Source organism: Rhinolophus sinicus, chromosome 16, assembly GCF_057876585.1.
Source record: "Rhinolophus sinicus isolate RSI-liver-muscle chromosome 16, RSI-T2T, whole genome shotgun sequence".
Taxonomy (NCBI): domain Eukaryota; kingdom Metazoa; phylum Chordata; class Mammalia; order Chiroptera; family Rhinolophidae; genus Rhinolophus; species Rhinolophus sinicus.
This window is the reverse complement of record NC_142516.1, coordinates 63045256-63067301: the sequence shown is the minus strand read 5'-3', so window position 1 is coordinate 63067301 and position 22046 is coordinate 63045256. Positions and strand designations below refer to the sequence as shown.

General features: G+C 38.5%; 1 protein-coding gene across 3 annotated transcripts in view; it reads right to left on the bottom strand.

Annotated features, from left to right (window-relative positions):
* ADAMTSL1 (ADAMTS like 1) overlaps positions 1-22046 on the bottom strand; it is an 891281-nt gene that overhangs the window by 378220 nt on the left and 491015 nt on the right. The window contains exon 1 of one of the 3 annotated variants that reach the window (XM_019739192.3): positions 12233-12440. The exons of the other annotated variants lie outside the window; for them this stretch is intronic. Coding sequence (XP_019594751.3) covers positions 12233-12295 — 63 coding nt within the window. The 5' untranslated portion in view covers positions 12296-12440. Of the gene's footprint in view, positions 1-12232; positions 12441-22046 lie in introns of those variants that run through there. 3 annotated transcript variants of the gene reach the window in all.

The following is a 22046-nucleotide window of genomic DNA, read 5'->3' as shown; positions in this document are numbered from 1 at the left end:
CACAAGCTTGGGTCAAAGCTCCTGGGCAAGGCCCTGCATGAGCTGGCTGTGCTCCAGCCACCGGGATTTACTCACTGATCCTAGAAGTCACCTTCCTTTTCCTTCCTCTGTGCCTCTGCTTGTGCAGGTGCCTCTGCCTGGAAGGCCCCCTGTCCCTGTTTTGTCTGCCTAGTGAACCTCCATTCATTCTCTAAGACTCACTTGAAATGTCCCTTCTTTCATGTCACCTTCAGTGACCCATCTCAAAGCCAAGTTATTCTGTGCCTAGCACAGAGCCTGGGACACTGCAGACAATAAATGCCAGTTTCCTCCCCTTGTTTCCTTCCTTGAGCTACTACGGAACCTTATTTCCTCCATTTAGCCTCTGTCTGTGTTATCGTTTTCAAACTTTGTTTAGAATCTGTGTGTTTCCTGGGGCGTGTGAGTGTCTTGTTTACCTCTGTGTGCCAAGGAAAGTGTTTGGCATCGAGCATGCCAGGCCATGACAAAGTTTTTACCGATACAAAGAAGAAACAAAAAGAAAAAGAAGGACATTGCTTAGTTTTCCATAAAGCTAGATGTGGTGAGCTAGATTTTTTTCTGCATATTTGGAACTTTGGGTTTATTCAAATAACCTTTAGTTTGCAGCAGTGAGAGGAAAAAAAAAAAGGTAAAACTGGGACAAGAATGAACTCTGCCTGGGTTCAAATCTGCACTCTGCCACTAACTAGCTGACTGACCTGAAGCACGTTTCCTCATTTGTACAATGAGAAAAATAATTGTAACTACTCCATAGGGTTGTTATGAGAATTAGATAATTTAATATATGTAAAACGCATCTCATATTGCAGCATGAACTGTTATTTCATTTGTGTAACTCTGGTGATGGAAGTTTATTTTATTAACGTCTTCACAAAATAAAGGAATTAAAAACTTTGTATCTGTTTTCCATGCTTCCTACCTACTTATAAACACATCATTATTTACTTGTGAAATTTTAATGGCTTATGAAATCCAAAGGGCTGGGAATCACTTCTTTCAATTATCTAGAACTCTAAAGTAGACATAAACCACTGAATGGGTTTCGCAAAATCAAGATTCTGGAGTCAACAGCCAAAACAGGTCCATTGATATGAGTCCCAGCACCGCTGAACTCCAGTCAGCCAAGCGGAACAAGCGGAGTAAGAACGCCTGTCTAGGATGAAGGCGGGTTGGGACTGGTAACAGGGACATGGCAGAAGTGCTGGAAAATCAGAGCCCTTTCTTGCAGAGAGCTGAGAACACGCTGATTGGTCACCAGGATGATGCTCAAAGATTTGTAAAGGTCCCACATACTGATGGTTTCCACAGAGCAAGCTAAACTTTTGAGGAAAACCGTATTTTCATTAGCGCTCTATATGCCACTGAGGCCTTTTATTCTCTTGAATGAGGGGCTGGTTTAAAGCTTTCACTATTTAAGCATAGTCCTAAAATTGAAAAGACAGGTGTTTATGTATCAAATAAACACTGAGACAAAGTAATACACTCATTAAGCTTAGGTTTCAGTATTACCAAAAAAGAGGATTCCAGGGGAAAAAAGGCATAACTTAAAGAAGTGACCTTAAATATAAATCTTTAGAGTTTTAGAGTTTTTCTAACACATTCTTTCTAGAATCACTATAAATAATGAATTAATGTGTCTATTTCTTTAGGCAGAGACCCCCTTACATCAGCAATAGTTAAATATACAATTTAAAGAAAATATCATGACAGCAACATAAAACCAATGGAAAGTACTGGCCAATTAATTCCTGCCCTTCTCCTCTCCTCCCTGTCCCAAACCCTTTCTACTATATGTAGAAAGATCCATCTTTAGAATCATGTCTGTTTTATTCAACACAGCATACCCAGTAACTGCCTTCATGGCAGTAACTAGCACGGTGCCTCATATATAGCAGATTCTCAACGAATATGCTATTTTGTACAGAGGGAAGGAAGCTAATATTACTTGGAGACCTATATATGAAAGGGGCTGCATGAAGTGACTGTCACATATACATCACTGATATTTTCATATTTTTTCATTCAGCTCGTAAGCAAGAGAAATGAAGTTTATTGATATGACACAGGTCTAGGGCTAGAGACAAGCTTTACAAACTTCAGTCCCCTTTTTGCCCCGTCACTTTAACGTTTATGAACCAACAATGATCCTTGAATTTTTACTCAAGATTATTTTTCATCAGCTTCGTGGGTTCTTTGGCTTCTTCTGCATGCGACAATTTCAATATTTTGACCTTCCTCTACCAAGGCTGGTTCATCTGGCTCTTAGGAGTATGCAAAGCGCCTTAGAGGCCACACAGGATAAGAGAAAAAGAACGAACTCTTTCTCAAAGGAGTACGGACTCAAAGGAAAGAGATCCAGCTTCCAGGAGTTGGGTCCCACCTACTGGGTGTTCCTGGCTAATATACCTCCAATCTCTTCGCACACATTTACATTTTAAATTCAATTATCTACAAAATAAAAGGACTGGGATAGGCAATTAACTCATTTATTCAAATAACAAACTTAAACTGAACACTTTGCATTTATGAGGTCTGACAATTAAGTTCGCCAACTTGTTGCATTGATGTTGCTAACCTTTTTTTGATATCAGAGAGATTCTTCATTATGAATTTGTACCAACTGGACAAACAGTTAACCAAGTTTACTATTTGGAAGTGCTGAAAAGGCTGCATGAAAAAGTTAGACGAAAACGACCTGAACTTTTTGCCAACAATTCATGGCTCTTGCATCACGACAATGCACCAGCTCACACGGCACTGTCTGTGAGGGAGTTTTTAGCCAGTAAATAAATAACTGTATTGGAACACCCTTCCTACTCACCTAATCTGGCCCCCAATGACTTCTTTCTTTACCCAAAGATAAAGGAAATATTGAAAGAAAGACATTTTGATGACATTCAGGATATCAAGGTTAATACGACGACAGCTCTGATGGCCATTCCAGAAATAGAGTTTCAAAATTCTTTGAAGGGTGGACTAGGCACTGGCTTCGGTGCATAGCTTCCCAAGGGGACTACTTCGAAGGTGGCTGTAGTGATATTCAGCAATGAGGTATGTAGCACTTTTTCTAGGATGAGTTCATGAACTTAATTGCCCAACCACATTTTAAACTCTGCCTGGTGCTAGAGATGAAAAGATATCCAAGACAAAATAAAACCAAACTCCTGCCTTCAAAGAGATCAGTCAATTGAGGTCACATTTTATGCTACCTTGAAGATTCCTTTTAATTCTACACCACTATGCATCTATGTTCCGGTATTCCAAATGTCAATTAAACTAACTCTGTAAAAGTACTTTCAAGGCATGTTTGTTAACTCAGACTAGCTGCAAGCCACAAAGTAAAAGTGTGTGGCATATGAGGAAAATTATATTTGGTTTCAATGACCAATGGTTATAACAACTGTAATGAAAACGCAGACATTTCTAAAAAGCTTTCTTCTAAATCTCACTTCAGCACCTGAACAGTAGGAGTTCTTATTGTTTCCATGACCTTTTTTCGTTTCTGGTTCTACTGATGAAGTACAATATTTGAACAATACTCTGGCAGATTTCAAATGGTGACTGAGATTACAGGCGGCAAAGTAGGTTGAGAAATCGGACACCCTACTGTAGCTCACTATGAGAATAAAGTAAGGTATATTTATTTTATTGGACAGTTTGAATTTATTATAGGTTGCTCATAATTTCCTGTCTCATTTCTTTAGGGCTCTCGGAATTTATGTCAGGATGTCTTAGGTTATCACACTCCTTCCCTCCTTTGTCCCAACATTTATGCCAATAGACTGAATTGACTTAGAGAAAATCCCTGGACAAAAATTGAAGGGGAAAATACCCAAAGCTTTAGTTGAAGAATGGCATAAGCTTTGGAAAAAAATCTGAAAAAGCAATGAAGATGAAAATGGAAACTCTGTGAAAATTAATGTAGTGTAGAATTGGCGAACATACCACTTATTTCTTTAAACAAATAGAAGAAAGAACCCGCTTATGAGGTGCACCCAAATAATTCACAGGTGGTGAAACTATTAGAGTCCTGCAATTTCTTGCCTCAGAAGTGGAATAAATCTCCTCTATTATAAATGGCGTATGCTCAGACAGTGATTTTTCTGCTGTTCCCTTTCTCTCAACTGTCCCCCTTTCCACGCACAAGGCCTTTTTAGATTTACCATAATTAACTTATTTTTAATAAGAACTTTAGAGAAAAATCTAATGAGGAAGGGAGATGAACGCTACTATAGTAATTGCACTTACAGAAATTCCAAGTGGAATGTGCTTTTTTTTTTTCTTTTGCATGGATTTTGGTTATTACAAAGTAAGCACAATGTAGTGGAAACTACATAACTACATAAGCCTGAAGTCTGCTAGCATGATGCCCCAATGATAATGGGGCAGATGAAACTCCCTAGATATTATTGGTCACACATAATTAGGGTAATTCTCACAATGATAAGAATTAGCTCTGAGAAACATTTTTTTCCTAAAGAGTTTATGCTAACTAAGACAACTGATCTAATGTGTTCTGCTGAACAAATTGATATTCTGAACTATGGAAATTAGGGAAAAAATAGTGTTTGAAGTCAAATAGTGACTGATACTATCTATAAAAATAATAGATTAATAATCTGTGGGAAGCCATAATTTACGTTTACATGTGAATAAGAAAATTAAACAGAGTCTATGCAGGTGCAGAAGAGTTATTTACAAGATGAACCGTCTTGTGGGGCAATTGAAAATAATAATATCCATTCCCTACAGAAGAGGTTTTTGAAATATTTAAAAAATACTCTATCAACAAAATGTCCAGCACACTACCAAACTCCTCATTGCCAGGATTGTGTCTTAATCTGTCTTCCATGGAGCCTAGCTCTGTGTTGAGTATACAGTTGGTGATAGATTAATGATTTTAACATGAATTAAAGTAATCACTTGAGTTTTATAGTACTTTGGAGTTTACAAAACACTTAATGCTGCATTTGCCTCTCCTAGCATCCTAGATAGTGAGGTGGAATGGGCAATAGTGCATGGAAGAGGAGACAAAAGTTGGAGTGAGTTATGTGACTGGGCCATTATCATAGAGCTAGAATCATTGCTACAGCCCAGATGTTACACCCTAAAACCACTGCTCTTCATGACACTTTCATGATCTCCTAGAAAATGAATTGCGACTAGGTATATTTAAGAAGTGCATTTTACTTTATATGCTGCTGTGTGAAACATTTGTTTACGTTGGCTGTGTGAATCTGTCCCCCTCTCTGTCAGTTGTCCATTCCTTTATTTTCTGACATTTGTCTCTGGTGTGGCATCAGTGTTGGGCCTTGGTTTATCCTTCTTGGTATCTTTTACTGTTTTCTTTGCCTTCCCCTTAGATCTATGTAATTCTAAGTCCTTGAGTAGGTTGGTCAGTTCTGCTTTACTCCAAGAGATTAGACTTCAACGGTTTACCATGGCCCTGACTCTCTTCGTTCTTTTTCTCATTTCTTACCGCTTCACCCACTGTTGGATTCTGTTTGAAAAATGGGCGTGAACCCATTTTCATATTTTTCCTGCAGTACTGGCACATACCCCCAAGTACTTAGCACAGTCTAGGTGTGTGATAAGTTGTAAACCACCATTAGGATGACATGGCATCTTCTTATTTCAGTTTTCCCATATAACAAATGGAATGTTGTATTAGTACTTACTAGTATTAATATCAGTGAGTACTAGATACATGTCATTTAAATTTGAAGCATATGTTATTTTAAAAGATTTTCAGTATACAAGTAACATCTTCCCACAAGTCTCAATGTTTTAACACAAGAAAGGTTTATTTCTTGCTCATGGTTAAATGAATGTTCACAAATGTAACTCTATGAGAGTGGCGGTATGGGGCTCTGCTCCATGTAGTCATTCAGGGACCGATGCCTTCCATTTGGTGGCTTTGCCATTCTCTAGAGTCTTAAAGTTCTTTAAAGATCTGCATCCAACAGGCATGTAAAGAAAGAGTGCTTGTTACTTAGAGGATTATATTGGAGATGTCAGGCCTAGAACGGCCGTACTTCTAACTACTGGGGGCGCCAAAAAAAGTATACAAACGGACACTTCGGTCAACATTACTCAAGTAGTAGTTTGCTGTAATCAGAAGTGTCTGGAGGCTGCTGGTAACCACTTTGAGCACCTCTTGTAATTGCAGAAGTCAAACGTGACTTGTATTCATCTTTTGTTATCAGTATACGAGTACATTGAGTATTACAATTTTAATACTTTTTTTTCTTTCTTAAAATGTGTATACATTTTCTTGGCACCCTCTGTATAATCCATGGACTAGAACTCAATCATATCGCACCATCCAATCACAGAGAAGGCTGGGAAACATAATTTATCTTTGTGCCCGGTGGTAAAAAGAAATGAGTTTTCTTCCTGAGGATCAATTTTATAAAAGGAAAAAATACTTGGGAACTAAATAGATTTAAAAAGACATGAAATGTGTACAATTCATTCTAATTAACAACAGCAAAAGGGAATATTAATCATAGTTCATTGTGTAGATGTATATGTTCAAGAGAGAGAGAAAAACAAAGTATACGAGTATGTCTTCCTTTTGGAATTTATTAGTTATTGACTTGGTCTTACCAATGCCAGAATTAGTGAGATGCTTCACAAGTGAAATGGATGTTTACATTTCCCCTGGCTACTTGTAATTTGCCTTCTTTTCACCTTTTCTTGCCAAGTCATTCTTGTTAATATGTATCCATTTATTCATTCATCCAAAAACATTTACTGAGATCTAATTACCAGACATTTTGATAGAGGAAGAACAAGCCACGCCTGTTGTCACCCACACTTTTGTGAAGTAGACAGAAATGTAAGTACCATATGAGATGCACCATAGCAGAGATAAATGAAAGGAAGCACAACAACTAGAAGAAGGTACATCTAAAATGTTGTAAAGAATAGAATTAATTATTTATGCCTCTGAAAAATAATCACTAACCACTGCCTGTACATGCAGCTATACACTGGTGGGATTTGGTGTGAGGGTAGTCAAACACAGAAATGACAGCATTTTTTCAAATGAAGGTTACAATAGTTAATGAGATATGTTTATATGACTGAAATAAACACCATTAACAAATGTCGAAAAACATTCAAACGGATTTATAAATACTGAGCTTCTGAAAATACAACAAATAAAAAGCCAGAGGTCACTGCTGGCTGCAGGCTACTACCACCGGCTCCTCGTCATGACATGGCCAGAAAACTTCTAACTGCCCTACAAGCAGGGTGATCCAGTTAGCAAAGTCCCAAGGAGGGGAAACCAGAACAGTTAAGCTTTATTCCATGTAGGTCTTAATCTTGAAATTCAGGAATTGGGGAGATTTAGTCATTTATTTTTGAGCTCATGGAAAGAAGAGGTTGATAGCAACAGCTTACCCCAGTGAGCAGGCAGGCTCCCCACACAGCTGTGCTGGCCTATTTCAATTAGGATCCTTTAGGACTGACATCACCCCTGGTATGCCAGTCCTAAGCCACTCATGAGCCAGTACTGCCAATCAAGCCAAAATTCAACCACATGGTATGGTTGTTATGATGCAGACAGAAAAATGACATGAACTTGTCTCATTCTGGAGAAAACACCAAGTTCGAAGCCAGTTCTTAAGAAGAAGAAAATTAGTAAAAATGGCAAGACTGTAAAACTTGATTTAGACACATTTTCCTATGATTATCTCAACACACTTAACCAGTAGGTTATTCTGATGAGGCAAGGAATGCTCTCACTCCAGAAAAGACTATGGTTTTCATGCTATGAAGAGGTCACTTCTGGGTCACTCTACTCCTGAGACCACAAGAACCAGTAGAATATGCATAACAAGAGAAGTGAAGAATGCAACTTAAATAGTTAGATCTGAGAAACTTAAATAATTATACTTGAAGCCTGAAATAGACAAACTCAAAGCTGAGCTGTCACTTGACCAAAGAAACTGGACTCTATATGAAGTCAGGAAACAGTCAGTATATGGAGGATTAGAGAACTGTGTAATAGTCTCTATAAGTCCTTTCTTCTCTTAATTTAGTTCACTAACAGTTTTGATGCCTATAGACACAAAACACTCTACTAGGTGCTGTAGGAAATGCTGAAATTCATAGGACACTGTCTTTTTCCTGAAAGAGTTTAAAATTATATTTTGATTAAGCCATAATAAAGGGGAGAAGCAAAACACCAGACCACTTCTGATCCAACCACAAATTCTGTGCAAAATGCACCAACATAAACTGGGTTAAAAAAAAAACAAACAACTACAGGTATTAACTACACTTTACTGATTAAAATTACACAAACCCTGACTTTAACTCTGTTGTAAGCATATAAGAATGAATTTGTGCAGCTCCTAAGTTTGAGTAACAGCCTACCACATGGTGTGCTAGAGAACTCCTTTTCAGCATATTCACACATATTGGTAAAGGGGAATCGACATGTATCGATACTTGCAGAAATGCACAAATGCATTCATTTATTCATTCTCTCTCTTTCTCTACAAAGTCTTCAATATCCATGTAGCCTTTCAAGGAAAGATTTTCCTGGTGTAACAGGATTCTTTTGTAGTTCACTAGTGACCACTATTGGACATACTTCCCTCAACTTATATGAAGCGACAGAATTGGTTCACATGAAAATAATGACGGAGGCCAGAAAGTGGTCCTCAACAGACTGAAACACTAAAAACAGCAGCCTGAGAAAATAAAAATGCTGCTGACCATGTCTAGACAAGAAAGTTCACAAAAACATGAAGAAAATAATTTTTAAAAAAATGTCTCACTATGTTTTGCAAATTTATGTAAAAAATCCTTAAACTTGATTTAAAGACAGTCTAGGCATAAGAAATAGATGTAGAGTGAACAGTTAGAGAAAGATGCTTGTTCATGCACATAGACACACACACACACACACACACACACACACACACACACAGACTCCCTCACTCTTATTGGAGCAGGCCACAATCTGCTGTAAATAAGGGATTTAACATTCATTCCACAAGCTAATGGTGCTTCTCGCCATCCAAGATAGATCCACTTAGATAATAGTGGAGGAGAGTGCCAGAGTGACTGAAGGGAATGGGCTATTGTGTTTGACTAGTTTCCATGTATAAATTAGTGCAGAGAAGAAAAAGAAATTCAACTGAAAAACACATGTACTTTATTATAATTCCAAGTGTTACTCTTGCAACTCCCACAATAGCAGGCTAAAGAGCTTAAAACCACTTAAAAGAAACAAAAAGCAAATGCAAATTTCATTAAATGCCTTTCTGACAAGAAGTGATTTGACTTTAAGTTTGGATGGACACATATGTCAATGGCTGGTCATGGTTTCTGCCACATTCTTTTTAATCTAAACAATTGGGACAAAAGAGGAAGAATGAAAAAGGGAAGCAGGGTGGTAAGATGGGTAAAGTTCAGTTATGTGGCTTCATTTGACCTGAATATCAGGATGAAAACCTCTTGATCAGTACTATGGTCCTATTGCGTCCAGAATGAAAAATAAATCTATGATGTGTGAGCTTTGCATGAAAATATGGGTGGTAACCTAAAATAGATATAAAAGACACAAGGACCTCATTTTCTCAGGAATAGTGCCTCCAGGGGAAAGGGCTTTGACAAAACCGAGGATGCACAACACTTGATATTTGTACACACTCAAGAACCATGTCATGATGCAGACGATGCAGCTGCCATTGATGTGAAGGCTGTTTTGAAGTAGGAAGTGGCTTGCCACTGAACCAACAGGATGTTTTCCAATGAAGTTCAAGGGATCTTTAAAATTGCTTAACTCTAAAAGTAGATAGACTCTTGTAATGTATAAAAGACTTACAGAAGAAAACAAGCCAACCAGTTCAATTTCTCTATCCAGATTGAAGGTTGAGTTGACATCATCACACTTCAAGTTCTAAGTCAACTACTGATCAGGCTAAAGGTCACTTTCTCTTAGGCCAATAATTGAATTTGGGCTGCCAAGCTAAAGGGGGCAGTCAATGAGCAAGTATAGCAAGTGCCTGTATTATTGTACATAGCTTTAATGGCCAATATGGTGCAAAAAGCCTAAGTATCGCAAAGATTAAAGACCAACCTATGCTAGTGCTTCCATCATTGCTAAACATTTTATAACCATAGTACAAAGCAAACAAGGTATTTTTTCTCCATTACGTGTTTGATTTGGGGGCTCAAATATAAGCTTATTTCCTTAGCTGTAAAATGGATTTTAAAATGTCTTATTTACAAGGTTATTGTGATGATGCCTTGTAATGCTTTTCAAACAACTGGTCTAGCATTTGGCACATTCAGACACACAATACATGGCAGGTATTACTAATGCTGTTATCACTCTGCAGAGGGATGTATCTTGGCACTCACCAGTCAGTTCTCTTTCTTTTCTAGCATAACTCTCAGAATCCCAGTTCATTTAAATACAGGCATAAAACAAACCCAGGTTTGATTACATTTTAGCCTCATAACTCAATTCTTGTGATTAAAAAGAAAATATGTTTTATGTTTTAACTGAAATAAGCAGACTCCTTTTTTTCCACGTAAGTCTCATTATATGCTCAAATACATACATGAACGTTCAAGATTTCAAAGAGGAATATAATGCACTTACCAAATGAGTAACAAAACAATCTATTCCTAAACGGAAAAGTTTTTCCAAAGTATAATGAGATCATACTTCAGATGGAAGATACCAAAAAGTAATGTGTGCTGGTAATTTGTTTTATGATACAATTCAACGGGAAAATACACATTTAAAAAAAAATCACTAAGAAGGAAAGATGAGGCAAACTAACGGTGTGTATATAAGTAACATGTCCCATATGGAAAAAATGAGACACCTTTCATAAATTGCTGGGTTCACTAGTCATAAAGTACACCTAAACATTCTGCTTTTTTATATTACTCAGAGCGACTAAAACTTACAGTCCATTCATGCCTAAAATTCAGCTTGCCTTTAAATTGCCATAAAAACTTAAAAATATATTTCTACATTTATAGCATTTGCAATGTAGCATTATGATTTCTTGGCTACAATGATGCAAATAAGTGGGGATGTATAAAATAGTTAATCACTGTCTGATTACTCGCTGATGAATCTTCCTGGAGTTTTTCAATTTGTACCAAATGGCTTACTTCCTTTCTTCGTAATTATAGTGCAGATCAAATTTGTCAGAGCCTAATCAGAACAAAACATTCCTTCACCATCCATGAATCAATGCAACCTATATATTTGTTGCATTTTTACCTTGTTCCCTTCCTGCCTTGTTACCTTCTGAGGAAGTGAGTGCTGGCATGCCATAAATGTGACAGGGAGAGCCACAATCACGTTTGTTTGGAATCAGTGTGTGCAAATTTTGGAATCAACCCTTCAGATGAGGTTTACTAAGCAGCCTGCCCAGAACACTCTGGTTTAAAAAATGTGCATTGCTATTAATATTTTGAGTGTAGATTTTTTTTGGACAGTAAATGTTCATTTTCTGCCCATAAAACCAAGTATGAGTCACAATGGAACATTTACTTCGAGTCAAAAATGCAGTGTGTGCTGATGTTCAAAAGCAGAGCATCTTATCACTGTGCCTGTGGAAAGCAGCCGCACAGAAAGTCAGCATTTTATTCTTCAAAAGCAGATCCGAGATCAAAGACCATAATCCTCAATTCATAAATACTAGCATTAACTTGTATCCATAGATGACTTGCAGTAATTATGAGCTATAATCTGGGTTGGCTGCAAAGACGCTCTCATTCCCTCTTTTACCTGGTCTGTAGCACATGTTCACAGAGGGAGAAGAATTCATATGTGGCAGTGGGGGACAGCCCCTCACAGCCCATCCTTCAAAAAAATTCCAGGACCACCACAGTGAGTGACTGATTTTAGGACTCCTGTCACCCAAATTCCAAGCATACACACCACCATTTATACAGTCTCCGCTCACCAAGTCTATGCAGTCTTTCCCAAAGTTCATGTCTCGATATTATTAGATACCTCTAATCCCACAAAGTCTTGCAGACTTTATTTTGCTTGGGAAGTGGGGGTTAAAGTTCTAAAATAAGTTTTTTTTTAATCATATAAACTAATTTACCTGCTGTTTGAAGATAAAGACACATACACATACACTCACACATACACACCACCCCAACAGCACCCAGACTAAATGGCAGTAGCAACATATAGAAAGGAAAAGGCATTTACCAGGAGCAGGAAAGCCAGAAAGAGGAGCGGTGTGCCAGGAGTTGCCCGACGGCAGCATTCCATGCTTGGATCCTTGCCGGAATCCGAATCGGACACTGAATAAGCTGCTAAGTGCTCTTCTGCCTGCTGTCACATCCAGTACTGGTGCTAACACTCCAGCCCTGCCTATCAGCTTCCATCAGCCCCGCTCACATTTCCTGACTACGGGTGGGTGGGTGGGTGGATGGGTGGGGGGTGAGCTGAATGGAATCTCTCTCGGAGCAGGCAGCCAGCCAATCAGGCTCCTGCTAATCAGACATGCTGAATAACAAAGCCAGGGGGACAGAGAGAGTGTAACAGTGCGAGCAAAAAACGGGGGGGAAAGGACGAAAAAGAAAGGAGAGCAGAGCGCGCAGCAGAGCGAGAAGAGAAATGCAAAAGATGCAGAATTGCAAAAGATGAAGCAAAGCCCTGTGCTGTTAACCAACCTGGTTAGTTCTGCGTGAGATACGTTTCTCTGTGCCAGTTGCTTGTGCCTGTTGCTTTGTAAAGTACAGTAGCTCCCTGTGACTCCGTATTGTTCCATTCAGGAGAGAAACCTAATCCCTGTCAATATATAACATATGCCATAAAGGGAAAGAATCATAGACAAAAACTGACTTAATGTGCCCTTTCAACGTGTTCTGTACAAATGCTTTATTCCTCGTCCATAAAATTCCTCTTTACTTTCCCCCTGACTTGGAAAAGGGAGGCTATTAGTTTTTGCAAGTTCCTCACTAAACCTAGAGTGGTGTAAGTGACTGTGTGTAGGCATTAACTTGATCTGAAAAAGAGGAAGTTGCTTCTTTGTAAAGTGACACTTTAAAACATCCAAGGTTTACTAACACTAAGGCACAATTAGAAATTTAGATCCACCAGTTTAAAAAGAAGCCCTTAACAAAGACTCAGGGATGAGTGGAGCAGAAATTTGGGGTTGAGGAACAGCCTGGTTTTGACACACTGCCAACTCTCTACTATTTGATTTAGCAGGGGGGAGGGACAGAAAGGATGAATTAAATCCTCAGTTAATCCCCAAACCTTTTAACTGACAGTTTCAGCCTCCTCCTCCTTCACATGCTTTATGGGAGCTGTTACAATACAGCGGGGAAACGCTGAAGTGAGTTTTACCTCCTTTTCCCTTCCACTGTGGCAAGAGCATTCGATGAGGAGATGCCCTGTGAGGTCCAGTGTCGCCCTGGAGGAAGTGATAATGAACACTAAAACGATGACAAAGCCAAGAGAAGGTCGGGAAGCTTCTGAGTCTGGTTAATCCACCAGCAAGCAAGATTTGACTCTACCAGAGGAGGGTTTTATTACAGTTTTAGAAAAGTGTCAAGTGTCAAACAAGGACATCTTTCTCCTTATCTATTAAGGAAATCCCTGAGTTTTTGAGAATGAAATAGCAAACTTGGCCTTACGTTTCCATAGGTGTGTCACCAGGAAGTTTTTCCTTTGTGGATCTCCCGATAGCCGAGAAATATATATGGGGAAGGTAAAAGACATTTAGAATCACTGTTCTTTCCTTTCATTAATGAAAAAAATACCGACAAGAGGCATGAAACACACAAATATGGAAAACCTGATGAAGCCATAATAGGCATGTGAATACAGGCAAGTCTGCCTATATACATACCTGCACTGTTGCTTTTCAAAAAGGTGGGGAAAAGCAGGTTGTTCAACTTCAGGTTACTTACTTCAAATGGTGTATCAATTAAAGACAGAAGAGCTTTAAAATTCCCATTTTTAACCTGTTAGGAAAGTCAAGAGCATACAAAGATCCACCTTTTTCCTCACCTAGGAAAATGGATAGCACAAATCCATAACAAAGAGGCCCTATTCTTGGGTATGCTTTTCTATTTCAGAAGGATTTGTTTTACAAATCTCTCCCAAACTAGCAAATGCTTATAAGCTAAACAGCATTCATGGGTTACCGTAAAAATGCTTGACTGGTGTTATCTGAAATCTTCATCAGATTAAAAAAATGGATTGACTGAAATAAACTCTCATTTATGAAGTGATGTTACATGTCTCTCTTTTACACACTGGGGCTTTCTGCTATGGAGTTTTGTCTTCTTTCAGAGTCATTAGCTAAAGAGTTCCATCTAGTTCTATAAAACGGAGTATTTTATCTAGCATCACTTCCTCCCTCTTCACACATAAACATCACTCATTAGGCAGACCAAAAGGGAAGAGCAGATGGTGGGAGAAGGCATAACAACAACAAAGGTCATGGTACAGTACCATTTGCAGAAGAAGAGAAAAACATCGGTGTGGTAAGAGAATAACTGGTAGCCACTTGTAGGCTAGTCTGGATTCCTTCCTGCTTTGGAAATAAATACTGTCTCGATATTTTGAGTCAGAGATTTCTGCGTTGGAATTTTGATGGTCATGTCAAGTATAACAAGATGGTCAACTCAGTAAAGTCACCGAAAAGCACGATATTTTACTCAGTGAAGTACGATATTTTAAAATCAAGCTCTGAATCATTTATTGAATGCCTGGAGGACGCCCGCCATGAAGTGTCAGCGTCTGGTCCCTGTGCTCGAAGCATTTCTTTCCCTGTTGGAGATGCTCAGAGAAACAAGGAAATGCAGTTGCACAGTCGAACATTATATAGCGCAGGGCAAACTCCAAGCTTACTGTAACTTCAGAAAAAGGAGAACAAAACCGAGTTGGGTTAGGGTGACTGAGGTCAATTTTTAGAATGAGCTAATTTTGATTATTGCCAAAGTTTATGTGAGATCTTTTGAGTTCATGAAATGATTTTACACTGACAATCTCACTGGACCTTTATGACTATTCTGTGAAGTTGGTTAAGTACTCAGCCCATTGTATGTATGTGGAAACTGAGGCTCAGAGAAGTGAAGTGACGTGCCTCAGGCCCCACTGGCAAGAATTGGCCTTTGGATGAGGTCTTTGGATTTTGAATCACACTCATTTCATACACCTACACCTACACCTACACACACACACATAATACTTATATGTATGTATGTGTGTATACACACACACACACACACACACACATTTTCAGGTGTTGGCAATGGTGTCATTCTGTTTGGAGGAAGACGTTTATAGTGAAGGCAATGGAGCAGAAGGCAGTCTACCCAGGTTTTACTAAGGGTATATGTTACCTGACAATGGGAAGTATCTTATTTTAGTCTACAGCTTCTCTGTCTCCTATCTTCATTATTTCTACTAAAACCCATTTCAGTGCCCAGGAAAAAATAACATAAAACCCTAGGTAATCTAGGTCCATACTAACGGCAACCTGTGAAAGGCCTCTTACGGCATCTGCACGGGGCGTTGGCCGAGTTCCTTTTTTGCTCTTCAGGTATCTAAATTAAAGCCGTCTGCCAGTGTCTGAGCAGCAGCAGCAGCAGCAGCAGCAGAAGCAGCAGCAGCAACCCCGGCTGCTGTAATACTGTTTACCGGCTCCCTGCACAATATATTAGGTGAAATGAAAGCAGAAGCAAGAGTGTCAGAGCTGTCTGAAGCATCATTCCAAATGGTATGGATTTAACAATACTTAATTTAAAAAACACCAGCTTGGACAGGAGCAAGCTGTTAACATTCAGTGTGCTTTATGGCAGGAAAGAGTGAGCTAAACTCTCGGAATTTCTCTCCCTGGGGAGAGTACATTACAGTGTTCACGCTGGAGCCACCTGTCTCTTCCTGAGGTTTGGGCCTCCTCTCTTGGCCCTCCAGTTGCAGTAACTGGGGTCAAGAGGACAGAGGGTCTTCTGGAAAGAACTCAGGGGTGGGGAACCTTGACAAGCTGGGTAGGACCCTATCTCCCCTCTTGAAGGAGGTGGCTGTGGCAGTGCCTGAGCCTTACTATCCTCATGGGCATGTGTGGACGTTGTTTGATTTCCCTGGCTAATTTTGAAAATTAAAGGGAGAACAAAATGGTGTGAGAATGGATAAGATAAAACTACAGGAAGGTGACTGCTAGTCTCAGGGACAGAGCTACAATTTGAGCAGTAGCCTGTAGTTCTCCAATTTACTTAATATCTATTTAACGCCCATGCAATTGGAGTGTCTGCTACAATTTTCAAATCACCTTTCACACATGACCTAATACGATATGAGCAGAAACTCTATAAGGCAGAGAGCAATTATTATCCTCAGTTACAGATGAGAAAACTGGGGCTCCTAAGTGGGTTCATCAAAGTTACTTATTAGCATGTGAAAAATTGGTGTGATATCTAATGTGGTTTGACTTTCCCCTGGAAAACTCTCTGAGAAGTTGATGAAAATAGCTACATCTATGGAGTCTCTCATGTGCCAGGCATTGTTCTAAACATATTTATTATTTCATTTGATTCTCATAACTACTCCATAGAGTAGGTACACTTACTAATCTCATATGGATGTTATTTATGGTGGATAAACCATCAACATTCATCCCAATTCATCCCAACCAGTGCCTTCCTGAAACACAGAGGCCCGAAATCTAGAAACTACATTTCCCAGACTCCCTTGCAATTAGGGAGCTGGATGTAATTTAGATTTGACCACTAGAAACACCTCTATATAACTTGGAAGGCGGAAGTGAGGCAGAGACCACACTTTGCTTCCTGGGCTTGTAAAAATGGCTACAGAGCAATGTGGTTTGTCTGCAGCCATGTTAGCCAGTCACTGCCTCTGTGTCAGGAGGCAGGCTTGGGGCATGCAGCTGACTAGCTGGATCAGAGAAGGTGGACATGGTTCTTGCATTCCTTACATTTCTATTCAGCAGGTGACTTCCTGGTTATGAAAGAGGCAGCAGCTCCTGTGGTTATCTTTTGCTGCAGAGTAGCATGGAGTCTTCAGAAAGCTCAAACTAGAGTCTTTTTTCATTGGTGATGCTAATGTTCTGTGAGTTAATTGATACCCTATAATATAATACTTTCTGCTTATGTTAGCGAGGGTAAGTTCTGTTCTCTGCAACAGAATCCTTGACAGATATATCCCCTTTAACAGAGGAGAAAACTGAGGCCCAGAGAATTAAATAACTTGCCCAAGATCACATACCACCAGAGAGGGGAAGGGTCAAGATCTCAACCCTGGCCATCTGTGTTCCTAAGTATTAAACAACACTGCCTCTTTGCAGAGCAAAGGGCCACAGGAGTTTAGAGAAGGGAGGTCACTGCCAGTTTGAGGGCTCAGTGAGGAGTACCCGAATGGAAGAAATAGAAATTGAAAAAGACCTAAGACCTTGAGATATAGAAACTTTTATGAGATGAAAAGAAAAGGGGAAAGGCTTTGCAGGTGAGGAGAACAGAGTAAGCAGAGAAAGCAGGAACATGTGAGACCCAGGCTTTTACTCACCCTGACCCACTATTCTAGACTGTTTAAAGGGGGGTGGAAATCATGTTTTTAAATTATTTGTCCCAGAGTCTCTTTTTCCCTACAAAGCGTTTAGTACTGCATGTTCCATACGGAAGGAACACAACAAATTTTAAAATTCGAGTTGATTCATTTCTAGCTGCCTGAAGCACTAAGAGCCTTAGTTCGCATTTCTTCCTATTGCCTGCAATTCTTACCTCAGGGCTTCTCTCTTTGTAGGTACTTGGTTAGAATATGTGACCCTAGCCAGGAACAGAAAGGAATTCTGTAGACTGCTTGGTGGAAGGCAAAAAACCCAGATTTGGAGCCCGTCAGTTCAAATTCTAGCTGTTCCACAGATTACCAGGAAGACTTTAAGGAAATAAATTGCTGAAAGTCTTTGAGCCCAGTCTGTTTGCTTGTTTTGTTTTACCCTGTTAAATAATGAGAGTAACACTCTGCACCACAGAATCGTTGTGGGAAGTGGAGTGAGGGGTTTGCAGTCTAGCTCAGAGCCTGATACAAAGTAAGTCCTCAGTAAATCACTACCGTGCTAGGCGATGGGTGTCTGAGTGTCCATTGTACTTGTCCTTCAACTTCTCTGTGTACTTGAAAATCCTAATAAAATAGTGGAAAAAATTGTTATCATAATTTAGATTCTAATTCTAAGACTCCTTCTCCCCCTGAAAAAACAAACAAACAAACAAAAACAAACTCAGAACAGAACACTGAACTGCATTGGGAGGATAGAATTGCTCACCAACCTCACACTGGCCGTCCTTCGTCTCCCTTTTTCTACATCGTTGGGGTTCTGTCACAGATCTCAGAAGTTTGTTATGGAATTACATTCAACAAACTTATAGAGCACCTACTGTGTGCAAGCCATGAAAATAGAAAATACTGGCAACAGATAAACTGCCTTTGTAGCCTTTTTGACCTACAGAGACACCAAACTAATTGCTGAGGTTTGAATTATAGTTGTAATATTCATCTATTAAACCCAAATGCAATATATAAATCCAAGGCCCTTGGTTCTTAGTTCAGTACTATTTCCATGACATCATCCTCTACAGATAAAATAATTATACCAGAGCCAGACAATAAGGTGAAGGGGTGTTAACAGATTTATAGACAACACAGAGAGAGCGGGATTAAAATGGAAAAGCCAAATTCCTCAGCTTGGCATTCAAGGACTCCCTGATCTGCTTCCAGTCCCAGGATAATAGAAAATCACGCTCTAGCCCAATTGAAATACCTGATATTACCCCAGTACTCCAAGTCCTTCTGCTTCCACGTATTTGTTCATCTTGTCCCTTCTGGCTGGAAGGCCCTCTCTCCCATCTCCGCCTTACTAAAATCCATTTTAACCTTTAAAGCATAGCCCAATGTCAGCTCCTTCACAAAGCCTTGAACATAATTGACATTAGAAATATTCTTGTTAAATTAACATATCAGCTAATGAACATATGCTATGTCTACAGATATGGTAGCAGAAAAAAAGAAAAGCAAGATAAAAAAAAGCAAACAGGAGGATTATGAAAGAAAAGATGGCCTCTGAAAACTAAGCAAAAATGCAAATTAAAATTGAAATACAATTTAAATTTCAGAATATAAACTAAACCATGGAAAATCAGAATATTTTTCCTCTAAAATAAAATAGATCACTGTGAGCCTGCAATTTTATTCCTGTTACGTGTTGGTTATATTTGCGAATACCAACTATTGGTTTCCCTGTTAAGCTGGAAAGATTATGTCATATCACAATTATAAATGTTGTCAAAATTTTTTTAAAAATCTGTCAAATAATGAAATACTGAAAAAGAACTTACAACTAAAAATAATTTATAGTATAATTTTTGTTGTTGTTTAGGTTTCAGAAAAGGATATGGAGTTTGTGGGGAAAACTGGATATTTTTTCTTTCCTACTTGAAAATGCAACAGGCTTTTCTCTTGAAAAGACTTTCATGAAGGAATTTGGAAATTGGTAAGCATGGCAAAAAGGGAGAAAAATTATATAGGGTAATCACATAGAGAATTAAATACAAGCCAACAACAACAAAAATATCATCAATATGTAGGTGTCCTGAGGGGTAAATATGGCATGCAATTGAGAAAAATAGGTAAAAGAATCCAGATTTAGTTGTTTTACATGTGCATTTCCTAGAAGATAAAATCTAAAATTGGTTTCACAGCACAGAAACTAGTAGTTATAGAAAGTATAGGGTTCCAAGGATAAAGGAGAGAATCCCTTCTTGTTAGATGTGATTACAGGGTTGGAGCCTATCACAAAAGCCTTTGGGAACAGCTGGGAGGGACTTGAGTCATAGCCTTAAGGTTTCTTGCATTGAAGGCCAGTGGACTAAGTCTGTTGTGTGTCACCTGAGCATACTTCTAGGAGGAATACCAGTGGAGGCATGTCTGGTGTGTGCAAAATAATGAGGGAGCAAAGTCCAAAGCATGTAAGTGTAATGGTTTTGTCATGGTCTGCTTTGGAGAGGTAACACCCTTATCCAAATGGTCACACAGGCTTAGTTTTTGGGTTTGGTATTTGGTTACATGTTTTCCCTTTGCTCCTCCCACCTCTTCCTCTGTGTTCCCCTCACTTTTCTATAATTTAGACTGACATAGAAATGCTCTTGTCAGCCTCAGAATTGCCTTGTGAGTAGAATGGTTACTACAATCATATGCATTTACTTTTGCTCTCAACAGCTTGGTTTTTAAACACTAGTGTTTTAAGGGAAAAAAATTAAATAACATACCTGTGGCAGAAATATTAGCTGTCTCCCAATATCTATCATTTTTTCCCGTTTTGTTAACAAACATACATGGCCACCCAGAAGAGAGGCATTTACTAGCCTCTCTTGCAGCTATGTGTGGTGACCATGTGACAAAGCTCTTCTTAAGAAGGTGTAAGAAGATAGTGGGTGCAATTCCAAGTAATGTCCTTAAAGAAAAGGGCATATACTGCTTCACTCTTTCCTGTTTTTGTGTCTAGAATGATAATATAGAAGCTGGAACAGACAACTTTGAACATGAAATAAATCTGAGGTGGATAGTACACACTAGAAAAAGGGCCCTGGCTCCCTGACACTTTGGAATGTCACAATGCTCTTAGACTTCCTACCTCCAGACTTTTATGAGAGAAAAGTGTTTAATACAACACATATTTTTTTGACATAATACATAGGCGGCAGGACTATGAAAAACTATTAAATAAACAGGCAAGTTATTATATGTTCCTCTATCAGCTTAGACCATCAGGTAGATATAAATAAGCCTGGCCCATGTCATGCTGGCCTCTTGCAGAATTGCCTTAGCAGATCTATGAACAAGCTTTATGCCTTTGGCTTTAATTAACGGTCAATATAGAAATATGCATGTGTGAAATATTGTATTTTGCTGTGTATAATTCATACCCATGTTTTTGGCCCAAATTTTCAGGGAAAAAAATCTTTCATTTTAATTTTTGAATTTAAATTTTTATTGCTTACATTTAGGTACTTGTTTTTTGTATTCTAAAGGAATTTTAGCACTTATTTTTTAATATTTTATGGTACAAGAAATTTTATGTACTGGTAACAAATGTGTGATATTTATGCATCATAGAATGCCAAGAACTCTTCATCATTGCAAGTTCATCGTTCAGTTCACCAAAACCAATTATCGTATTCCAGGGTATTATTTTGCATATGGATATTATCATTGATTTTTAGAGTTACACTTTTAACTCATAAGCATAAATTAAAGAATTAAAAACATTTATACAGATATGGAAGTAGTACCCATGTATAATGTGCATCCTTATTTTTCTCTTACAAATTTGGGCAGAAAAGTGTGCATTATACATGGCAAAACCTGGTACTTTTGACATCTTGTAAAATTGTCTAGGACAATTTTTCTTATGTAGTTCAATTATGGAAGAATCCCTATGGTAAACTCTCAAAACATAATGGTCAAATACAGAAAGCATGTTTGAATGTTGGTATGTTTTATTTTTTAGATAATGAGCGTTATATGATTCTACTGGTTTCCATCTTTGCATTGGCTACTAAGAAGCTCAGAACAGAAATCTGTGCTCAGTGGCTAAATCTTTCCTCGGCCTATGGTTTTTAAAAATCCCCTCATTCTTTCTTTCTTGGTTGTCACTTTTTTTTTTTAATTCCATGTAAGTGGTTTATTATTATTATTATTATTATTATTATTTGCATTGTAATTTTACTCTAGATATCCTTCCAATGTGTTTGGAAGAAGGTATAATACAAAGTACCATAATTGTAAAAAGGGAGGGCTGAATAAGTTGGTGAAATAAGAGAGTGATTTCATTCTGATGAAAACAGTTTTTCTTTATTCTTAGGGTGCCTAAACTCATTTTTGTTGCCATCATGATTTATAACACTTTCAAGCCTATATCACCTTTGCTAATGTTCACATTTTGTTATCTTTAGTTATTTAGAGAAACTTTAAAGTTATTTAAGAAAACTTGTTC